At 51.1% G+C, this 11,181-nt stretch overlaps 1 protein-coding gene across 1 annotated transcript; it reads right to left on the bottom strand.

The window, feature by feature from the left end:
• Positions 1-1,566: 1,566 nt before the first annotated feature.
• Positions 1,567-2,858, bottom strand: LOC133123162 (uncharacterized). The gene is made up of 3 exons (XM_061233476.1): positions 2,838-2,858; positions 2,040-2,623; positions 1,567-1,651 (listed from the first exon to the last, which is right to left on the bottom strand). The coding sequence occupies exons 1-3, from the start codon at positions 2,856-2,858 to the stop codon at positions 1,567-1,569; spliced, it is 690 nt and encodes a 229-aa protein (XP_061089460.1).
• Positions 2,859-11,181: the final 8,323 nt, after the last annotated feature.

Raw genomic sequence — 11,181 nt, 5'->3', positions numbered from 1 at the left:
CAACATGAACTGAAAAATAATGAGCAAGAATAAGTATTAAATACGTTTTAATAAGCATTGTTGGAAAGACAATGTAATTTAGTCAAAACCCAGATATTTTTGCAAAAAACATGCTTAATTTAACATGGATTTGCTTACAGCCACTGACAGCAAAGCAGCTTTCATGCCCGGCACAAATGATCAGTTTCCCTTGTGATATCAGAAAGAACCTGTGGAGCTAAATTCCAGAAAAAAAAGTTCATCTATTTTGATTTTCCACAATAAAAATGTCCACCATCTTGTTAAATGACAATGTCAATGCTGCTGATTGTCCTTCCCCTGCCTTCTCGTGGCACAGTGAAGGTCATCGCCGCCGTTATGACAGTGCTACGCTGGCGTGTCCATCGCGGCTACGCTGGCGTGTCCATCGCGGCTACGCTGGCGTTTCCATCGCTGCGTGGTTTGCAGAGAGGCTCACGCGCGCTGTTGAAAGGGGACACTCATTGTTCTGGACAGGTCTCCACTCTCTGTGGTTGTCGGGCCTAATTAATAGTATTGCGGTGTGTGTGTGTGTGTGTGTGTGTGTGTGTGGGGAAGGGGGGGGAGGCACAGTGGGGCCTGGGCGAAGCAGGACAGGAAATTATGATCGCAGACGTCTTCCTGTGGAGTCCCGCACTTGGCACTACAAAGTGACTCCTGTCGCAGCCACCTGAATGGGCTGGAATGAGAGTGGACAGCCACATCATCCCACTCCCAGCGCATCGGGCCCCCGCGCACAAGTGCCCATTGTCCCGCGCCAAAGGCAGGATTAAGAGGGGTCTTCAAGCGGCCCCCGTTTTCAGGCGGCAACAAAAAAAAAAAAAAAAAAAAAACCAGAGGAGGCAGGGGTCTGGCCCCCCGAAATCACACAGCCGGGGGAGGCGCATGAAAGGGCCCGCTCCTCAAACAGGGATTAAGGCAGCCCAGTCCTGCGCCCGACCCCCCCACCGCCGCCTCCATCGCCTCCATCGCCAGCCCTCCACACACACAGGTGAACACTGCCCTCGCTCCTGGATGACAGCGACAGAGAGCAGTTGAAGAGTTGAGATTGAAATTTTTATTCAAAAGAACAAGGGAGTCAACTGACGACTGTTTCCATCTTCATGGAGACAGTTGAGCCATGGAACGGCCAGCGAGAGACTGAGCGGAGCGTCTTAAAGACAGCCGGCGGAGCGGGGCGTTAAGTCCAGTCTCACGCTGCCGTAAGCGTACCCCATCTGCAACGTGGCGGGGGTGGGGGGTGGGGGGAGGGGGCACATCTCATTTTGGGGGACAAAGGGAGGAGGCGAGCAGGACGGGATCAGGGGTTAGAGATGAAAGGAGAGGGCGGGCCAGGCCGCGTGCAGCTGCGGCCGCCATTGTGCCGCGCCCGCGTTAGCGTGCGCTCGCGTTAGCATGCGCCCTCGTTAGCGTTAGCATGCGCTCGCGTTAGCGTTAGCATGCGCCCGCGTTAGCGTTAGCATGCATACGCGTTAGCGTTAGCATGCGCCCGCGTTAGCGTTAGCATGCGTCCGCATTAGCATGCGCCCGCGTTAGCATGCGCCCGCGTTAGCATGCGCCCGCGTTAGCGTTAGCATGCGCTCGCCGCGGCGTGGGGACGCGGCTCGCCTGGGAGACGGGGAACAGCGCCTCGCTGCACGGGCGCACGAAGGGTTAAACACGCGGCCTTACCAGAGCCACTGCCTGTCCCAACTGAGCCAGACCGAGAGATTAAGACACAATTTATCTTCGCATCGGTTCACAAAAATGGAAACAAGAAACACAGAACATGCTTCAGTTAGCAAAGAAACGTGACAAAGAGCAAGTCTGACCGGCCGCAGTACTGGCTAAAGCATAACGCAATAACGTTCTGTTTCCTCTAAAAAGTATATTTGTGAGTGAGGCGTGTTACGTTGCGAACACGTCTGTAAAAGGATTACAGCCGAACACTTTGGCTTTCCGAGTTATTTAAACCGCTGAGTCGCGGCTGACGTCCGCAGATAAAGTCACAAAGTGCGGAGAGACGGATGGCTGAGCGCTGCCATCCCGCTGGGGTGCGGGAGGGGGCGCGGGGGTGCGGGGCTGCGGGAGGGGATGAGGGGGGTGCGGGAGGGGGCGCGGGGGTGCGGGAGGGGGCGCGGGGGTGCGGGGCTGCGGGAGGGGATGAGGGGGTTGCGGGAGGGGGCGCGGGGGTGCGGGAGGGGGCGCGGGGGTGCGGGAGGGGGCGCGGGGGTGCGGGGCTGCGGGAGGGGATGAGGGGGTTGCGGGAGGGGGCGCGGGGGTGCGGGAGGGGGCGCGGGGGTGCGGGAGGGGGCGCGGGGGTGCGGGGCTGCGGGAGGGGATGAGGGGGTTGCGGGAGGGGGCGCGGGGGTGCGGGAGGGGGCGCGGGGCTGCGGGAGGGGATGAGGGGGGTGCGGGGCTGCGGGAGGGGATGAGGGGGGTGCGGGAGGGGGCGCGGGGGTGCGGGGCTGCGGGAGGGGATGAGGGGGTTGCGGGAGGGGGCGCGGGGGTGCGGGAGGGGGCGCGGGGCTGCGGGAGGGGGCGCGGGGGTGCAGGAGGGGGCGCGGGGGTGCAGGAGGGGGCGCGGGGGTGTGGGAGGGGGCGCGGGGGTGCGGGAGGGGGGTGACTGAAGACGAGTTTATTCAGCTGATGAGCACTAAGCCTGTGAGGCCTCCCCACAATGAGCCCTGTCGTCTCCCTTTGTGTCTCTTTAGGAGGCGCTGGTGCGCTCCGCCGGTCCCCGCTTCACCGCCCGTCCTCACAAGACGGGTCCCCGCTCAGTCATTAAACAGACCGCCAACAGGCTGCTCAGGGCCCCGGCCGGGGCCGAAGGGCCCTACCAGCCACTTCATTAGGGCCATTATGGGCTGGGGGGCGGGGGGCTTTCCGAATAAAAACACACTCAGGTCCCGTTTAATCACTTAATTCTCATCGAGTGCTACGAGTGGCCGGCCATTCAGCCAGAGGCCTTAAGACACGGCAACTGGGAGAGATTAATTATATTAATATTCGTCTTCTTCAGGCGGAGATTGAGATTGAGGGTTGGGGCGGTCTGATATCGGCCGGCCTTGTTTATTTTCCGTTTTTGTTTCCAGCTCGGCTCTTTCCCCCCCATCTGGCTGGTTCACGCGCCTGTTGTGTCCCACCTCTTCCCCCTGACTTTGATATCTCTAGCCGGGTTAGAGGGGGGGGGGGGGGGGGGGCGATGCCGAGGTCTATATCTGGGACGTCCGATGTGCTGGCATTGAGAGGGCTGACCTCTGACCCGCGGAGAGGCATTGATAGAGACTCCAAACGTGGCGCGGCCCCCTTTGAAGTGGGCTCTTTTTCAGCGTGGCTAATTAGCAAAAGTGGCCAAACGTTTAGCTTTGGAAGTGAAAGGGTTGAGAGAGAGAGAGAGCGGGCGGGTGTGTGTGTGCGTGTGTGTGTGTGTGTGCGTGTGTGAATGCGGGTGTGTGTTAAACCCACTGGCTGCTCTCTATGAGCACTGACACAATGGAGGGTTGAGATACAAGCTTGTTTGGGTTCGGTGGCCCGGGCATTCAGCGGCGTGGTAGCGTGAGCGTGTTCTTCCACGCCCACCACCCTTAGAGGAAGTGTCCCGGGGGGGTGGGGGAGTGCGACATCTCTTCCCCACTCTCCTCACCTTCCCCGTCTACTTACCGGCTAACTCCGCTCGCCGAAGAGCTGTTGCGCAAGGGAACAAAACGACAGGGCGGGGTGGTGTGGTGTGCTGTGGTCCGTTAAGCAAAAAAAAAGTGGGTTCTTCTTAATACAAATGTACTTTCAAGAGCTATTGATTTTACTTACACTCCCCCACCACCGCATAAATAATTCAACACTCAAACACAATTAAACTAAATTTGCCGTTTTCGTTCGCCGTTCGTTAACGTCTTAATTTTCGCCGGCATTATTTCCAGCCGCAAAGAGGATGTTGAATGGAAACAGAACAGCTTGCACGCGTATTTATACTGAAGCAGTCGTGAATTATCCAGTTTTTTTTCTGTAAAGGTTATAGGAAAATAATTAGCACCTTCTTGAACAATCAGAATTAAGTGCTTAACCATCCACTGCGTGGAGGAATTTAATCAACGCCCTGTCGACTAATAAGAATCGAGTATTTCGACAAGCTGCGGGTATAATCAATTGTTAAGCATTGTGAAGGGGCCAATCCTCACGCTCTTTTCAGAGGAAAGTCCCAGAGGTCACATGAAAGAGGAGAGAGAGCCCACGGAGTAATAAAACCGGGGGAACTACACGAGCAGATAAACAAGAGAGCCATTTAAACAGAGACTTTACTGGAAAAACCACGTAGTAAACCCAGTAAATCCGTAGGCATTCGATGCGGAGGAATCGTATCTTTTCTTTCTTTTTCTTTTTTTTTTTTTTTTACAGCATCCCTACTGGTTATTATTAAGGCATCACATATGGAAGACATGTGAAGAGCTCGCTCTATTTAAACTGTGGCACAGCACAAATGTCAGGACCGTTTACAGACTATTAGACTCAGTCAGCCAGGCTCAGGCCAAAACACGGCATAAAGGAAAGGGGACCGGCCTTGTCTCTTAATTAGTCTCACAGTCAAACATCCGCCATCGTCATAACTTCTCCCGCACAGGAGAGCCTACTTTTTTTAATCACAAATAAAAATGTAAAAGCCTGTCTCAAACTGTTTCCTCCTGATTCCCGCAATAGGCTACTTGCCATGTTGCCTCAGGAAAAGAAATGCCAGAATTTTCAGAGCAGTTCTGTAGAGTCAAATACATAAAATACATTTTGGTAACAATTTAAACTTCAAAGGGAGCCCAGCTCATTTAATTAACCAGCCTGAGAGAAGGGGGAACTGGCCAGTAAACCCAGAGTATCCTGCAACCCGTAAACACTTTTACACACACTCATTTCAGGTACATACGTAGGTTCCATTCATTTAGACTATATAGGTACCATACAAAAAGTCAGTAAATACATAACTAATTGATTGTTCATGACCTTTGACCTTATATACTGCAACCAACAACGGTAAAAATAAATTAAGTGGGACCTGGAAAATATTTTCTTTAAGCATGACGTGAAGTCAGTGTTTTAGAGCATCGTGAAAAGCAAAGTGAACTGTGACTTAGTTTTGAAACAAGTATGAAAGAACAGAATTTATGATTTGGTATTTTAATTCAACTGCTTCTGGCCAGCAGTCAATCCGAGTTTACAGCACTGCAGTAGGCCTATTTTAGACAGTAGCTTTTCAACCTAGGTTTACTAAACCAAGAATATATTACTTTTTAAAAGTTTCCTCTTTGTACACACCATGTCCACAATACTTTCAGAGCTTTTTGACAATTTAATGACTATTGCCTATTCGATCTTTACCTCCACTGCAGTGTGCTTATGCAAAAATCCAGCACAGGGAAGAACTACTTCCTGGGTGAGATGAACCCAGACACATACACTTGTGTGCGCACATACACACACATGCACTCACGCACATTTAACCTCCTAAGACCTGGCGTACACATGCGTGGACTCCACATTTTGGGCTGTACAACCATAATACTTAATTCTTAAGACCGAGAGTCCACATATGTGGACATCATTTTTCTCAAAAACTACATCATGTCAAAAGATGATGCTTAGTTTTTATACTTATCAGGTCCCAATAAGCCCAAATAGCAAAGAGAAATTAAAAATGCATACCAAAAAAGAGTGCGGGTCTTAGGAGGTTAAATGACCACACCAACACTTAGGACACCGTACACACAAGCGCACATGCATGTATACACATGTACAAACACAATTTGAAGACACCAGATACCAAAATTCACCTTTGGACAGTTGGAGCAAACAGGATACCAAGAGGTAAACCTGCCTAGACACACATGTCCAGAGACTCCACACTCAATACTCAACACTCACAGCAGTGTGATATTTAGAGGTATTTATGGATTTCATCAAATGCTCTCACGACCAGAGTTCTTCATAGGACTCCGTTTCCTCTTGGCCTCAGCCATCAGCTCACATCAAGCACATTTTGGCACAAGTCAGACTTGTAGCCTGTTGTAACATACTGTATTCATCATGGCTGGAAAATCAGTTCTGTACTGGAGCACACTGAGGATAATAACCTCCGCCTGTCTCAGCTGGAGAGGCCACGGAAAGCCCACTTGTTTCATTTTAGGGGAACAGCAAAAAAAAAAAAAACCCTACACGACCATTCTCAATCAGGCCGTTATAGCAAGGGACTGCTTACTCAAACCTGCTATCACATCATGCTAATGTAAATCGCCAAAAGTCAAAATAGCTACATTTTACATTACATTTGCATTAAAAAAATATATAAACTGGCTACTCACATAGTCACTATACTGTAAATCCAGCCATCATAAGCATATAATATTTTCATTGCTTTAAACATTCTGAAAAATACATTTACTTTTCTGTGGGTATGACGCAATTACATTATACACACAGCAATAGAATATTGTGTAATTTATAGTCGACATCTGTTAACACATCCTGAAATAAATTATGTATAAACATAAAAAATAGCCAGCTATCCCTCAAACTCAAAAAATAAAAACAAAACAAACAACAGAAGTGTGCCGATTAGTGAGAAACTCAAAGCAACTGACCAAGCACTCGGCAAAAGCATACTGTGGGCAAATAGAATTTGGAAGCAGGTTCTAAATTCACAAATAGAGGTCGTGATGACCTTTATTCTGTGATTAAATGCATGGCATCAGTGAGGAAGCACAGGTAACGCTGTTCATAAGCAAATGCATTTGTCAAGGTGTCGGTTTTTATTGTACACTAGCACATGCCCTTGTTTTTGCTTCTTTGATGCTGCTGTCTTGGAAACTCGCACTCCTAGAAAACATACTGATTTTAGATAGACAACGACACACAGCGAAAGAGGGAGATGTTTGCTATTTTTTCATCAATGAGAAAGTGTGACTCCTTTCTGCTTCGTGCAATAAATTTAAAGTTAAAACCACAAAGGGAATACAAGGGGGTTGGCAAAAGGAACACATATTCCTAATTCTGGGGTCATACCCTAACTCTGAGGTTCAAATCTCAGAGTCGTACTGTATCTCAATTATGTTCCAATTTAAAATAAAATATCTATATTCATATTTTCATATTTTAACCCTATACTTGTTGTATATTGCAACAGCTCAATGGCTTTATCCTAATAAGTGGTAGTACAGCCAAGGAGCAGGCTAATTAAACCTTAACAGCACAATGAGAAACAAAGGCAGCCGCTAAGGTAGCTACAGAACGAACCGGCAGCCAATCACACCCTGTTCTACCTAGCTACCGTACTCCATGACACATTTTATGTGACTAGTGAGCAAAGACTAGCAGAGATAAGCCAAGAAATCCCTGCAAATCGAGCAGCACTAACACAGGTACATGCTCATTCAGCAGTGGAGGATATCTGAATCTAGCGTTGGGCTGCTGGCACAGTGCACATGAATGGTTGGCACGGTAATGAAAAGTAGCTGGCTCATTACTACAGTATGTGTTGTACAGTAGCTAGCCTTGCATTGACGTCTCATCCGATTAAGCGCCCAGTGATGTATGCAGCAATTCTGCCTGAGTACCCAGTTCTGAATCGTACCGTACAATTAACCCATCATATCATAGCATAGTAATAAGGACCACAGATATATATATATTTTTTTTTTACCAATGATCAGGCAGATCTGATGTAACGAACATATTAAAGCACTCTTAGTGACAATAAGCAAACTGCACACAATGAATCCCTCACACAGCATATATGCACACAGCATATATCTAATAAGCCAAAGAGAAATTTAAAGAAGAGCCTCAAAGATCAAGGCTGAACTTAATTGTTTATAAGGATGGGCTCCCAGGGGAGCAGACCACGTGCTTATCGTGCTGTGTGCAGTTTCCCGATACCACTGGCATTGGCATAAAAAAAGTATATTTGTTCCATTCGTGAATACATTTCATTAGACGATGAAAGGCAGGACCGGTGGGGGCTTTCCAGCGCAGAGATACTGAACACACTTCGACATGAGTCTTCCTCCGGCAGTGCTGAGAGCATGCCGCCCCTTTCACACACACACACAGGCTCAACGGCATTAATGTGCATTTATTAAAAACAAAAGAAAGAAATGGTGTCGTGTCCTCATTTTGTCTTCAGCTGCCGTTTGACTTCGAGTCAGCGCCGTATGACTGCCAGCGAATTCTGTGTATTGTGCGTACTCCTACGTTCGGTTTTTAAAAAGGCTGTCGAGACTCTCTACAGTACAGAAAGCGCCAAGCTGAGACATGGACGCGTGAGTGCGCGTGTACTGGCAGTATCAGAGCGCACTCATGCAGTCAGCACCTCAACCACATACAGTAGATGGCCATCGTACAAAAAAACTAGGCCGCACCAATACCACGAGGGAAAAAAACGCGACGGCTCTCCAAACACGAAACACCGTCAATTATCGTTACGAACGGCTGCACAGAAACGCGTCGCACGTACAATGATATCACAAGTGGTGTGGGGGGGGGGGGGTGGGGGGCGGTGTGTGTGATACGGAGGAGCAACGGGCCATTAATGCGCCCCCCCCCAGCCGCGGAGAAGGTGCGAGAGCCACTTATGGATTCTTCCAACAGCTTCGCTTTCAGTGCGCGTCTCCTGTCCGTGTTAATGCAGGGCGCGGGCGGGCGGGGGGTGCGGGCGGGGGGGGCGGGCGGGGGTGCGGGGGGTGCGGGCGGGGGGTGCGGGCGGGGGGCTGTGAGCGGCGGTTAGCAGTCGGTGCAGGTGCGCGCGTTCAGACGGCTGTTCTACAGAGTGCCCACCTGCGGGGCGGGGGTTATTGATCCACGCGGCAGGGCTTCCCTCTGTCGGACCGAGGCTCTGCCCCCGTGCACGTCTCTTCCACCCCCTCTACTGGAGGGGTCACGTCCCCGGGGCACGAGCGCTCCACCACCCCCCCGCCTACTATGAGAGAGCAAACAGGGGTCACCAGCGCCGATCCCCAATCACACTGAGCCTGGGTGGAGAGGACCCCTGGAATCAGTCTCCCAGAGGACCCCCAAACTCAATCTCCCAGAATACCCCTGGACTCAGTCTCCCAGAATACCCCTGGACTCAGTCTCCCAGAAAACCTCTGGACTCAGTCTCCCAGAATACCCCTGGACTCAGAGCAGTCTCCCTGGATTCAGTCTCCCAGAAAACCCCTGGCAGTCTCCCAGAAAGCCCCTGGACTCAGTCTCCCAGAGGACCCCTGGAGTCTGAACAGTCTCCCAGAAAACCCCTGGACTCAGAGCAGTCTCCCTGGATTCAGTCTCCCAGAAAACCCCTGGACTCAGTCTCCCAGAAAACCCCTGGACTCAGTCTCCCAGAATACCCCTGGACTCAGTCTCCCAGAATACCCCTGGACTCAGTCTCCCAGAATACCCCTGGACTCAGTCTCCCAGAATACCCCTGGACTCAGTCTCATAGAAAACCCCTGGACTCTGCTCTAGCTCCTCTGACACTCAGACAGTCAGCAGCCAATCAGCAGGGCTCTCCAGCGCTGACACACGCTGAAGGAGACGCTGAAGGCACTTCAGCAAAGGCCGAGCTGGCGCAGGCAGGACCAGGGGTAATGTGGGTCTTCAGGGTCTCTCACTCTCTCACTCACTCTCACGCTCAATTTCTCTCACTCTCTCTCACTCTCTCTCGCTCACTTCCTTTCACTATCACTCTCACTCACTCACTCCCCCCCTCCCTCCCTCTCCCCGTCTCATCTTGGGGAACATAGACCAATTTCTTAACTTTCCAAGCTCCTTTCAAAATTAATTCGCTCATATAAAAGATGAAAAACACAGACACATCCACAAGAGCACAAGGAAACGGACACATGTAACGGAAAAACTTCACAGAGGTGCCGTTCACCTGTCATGGTAATATACGCAGCCCTGCTGTGCCGCATGGACACACCTGCGCGCCAGGTTCCGCGGAGCCGTCCGCTGGCAGTCCTGAGCTGACCGCACCGCGTGCTCCAGTGCAGGCCTGCTATCCATATAAACCTCCCCCACGCTGGCTCTCTGCTCGCCCCTATTCCCTGTATGGTCCTATAGCAGCGCAGAGCAGTGCGTACAGTGGGGGCGTAAAGTGCCGCTGACTTTACCGGGCATGTAGTAAATTAAAGTGCTGGTGGGGGGGGGGGGGGGGGGGGGGGGGGGGGGGGGGGGGGGGGGGGGGGGGGGGGGGGGGGGGGGGCGTCGGGGGAGAGAAAATCTCTCTCGCATTCTGCCTCTCTCTCTCTCTCTCCCCCTCACTCTCTCATTCTCCCGCTTTCTCATTCTCTCTCATCCTCTCTCTACCTTTCTGTTTCTGCCTCTCTCTCCCTCCCTCCCTCGCTCGCTCTCTCTCATTCTCCCCCTCACTCTCTCATTCTCTCTCATCCTCTCTCTACCTTTGTTTCAGCCTCTCTCTCCCTCCCTCTCTCTCTCTCATTCTCCCTCTCCTTCTCATTCTCTCTCCCTCCCTCGCTCTCTCTCTCTCATTCTCCCTCTCCTTCTCATTCTCTCTCTCCCTCCCACACTCGTTCTCTCTCTTTCTCCCTCTCCTTCTCATTCTCATTCTCTCTCCCTCTCTCCTTCTCATTCTCTCTCCCTCGCTTGCTCTCTCATTCTCCCTCTCCTTCTCATTCTCTCTCTCCCTCCCTCACTTGCTCTCTCTCTCATTCTCCCTCTCCTTCTCATTCTCTCCCTCCCTCCCTCCCTCCCTCCGTTGACTTATGGGCAGCAGCACAGTCCTGTCCTGTACTCATAGTTGGTGGTAGCACAGTGGGATATATCCACAGAAATCACGCCCATAAAACTGGCGAAGCTTGGAAAATATTTGAATAGCTTCCGTAGCGTGTCTCAGCCGGCAGGGCCGGAGAGGCAGGCCAGTGTTATTGCTGCAATTAAACGTGAGGCAGGGAGGGGAGCAGGGGGGGGAAAGAAATCCCCCCAAAAAAAGGTTGTAAACATGAGAAATGACACTTGACAACCGGTAATTTATGGGAGCTCTTTTCAAAGGCCAGAGACGATGCCGTTTTTTATAGGGAAACGGGGGAAATAAAACACAGGGCAGCAGGCATTAAAGAAAAGCATTCACAGAATTTAAACACATTACAGCTGGATGAGAAATAAGAAAGGAAAAGAGCGCCGGCATCGGCCCTTCAAAGTGCGCGC

Source organism: Conger conger, chromosome 3 (genome assembly GCF_963514075.1).
Source record: "Conger conger chromosome 3, fConCon1.1, whole genome shotgun sequence".
NCBI classification, from domain to species: Eukaryota; Metazoa; Chordata; class Actinopteri; order Anguilliformes; family Congridae; genus Conger; species Conger conger.
This window is presented reverse-complemented; position numbering and strand designations above follow the sequence as displayed.

Coding starts and splice junctions, on each gene's coding strand:
- LOC133123162 (XM_061233476.1), bottom strand. CDS start 2,858: ATGGCCCTAATGAAGTGGCTG. Junction 2,624..2,837: donor TGGCCCTAATGAAGTGGCTG/GTAGGGCCCTTC, acceptor ACTCGTCTTCAG/TCACCCCCCTCCCGCACCCC. Junction 1,652..2,039: donor TCCCGCACCCCAGCGGGATG/GCAGCGCTCAGC, acceptor GCGCCCGTGCAG/CGAGGCGCTGTTCCCCGTCT.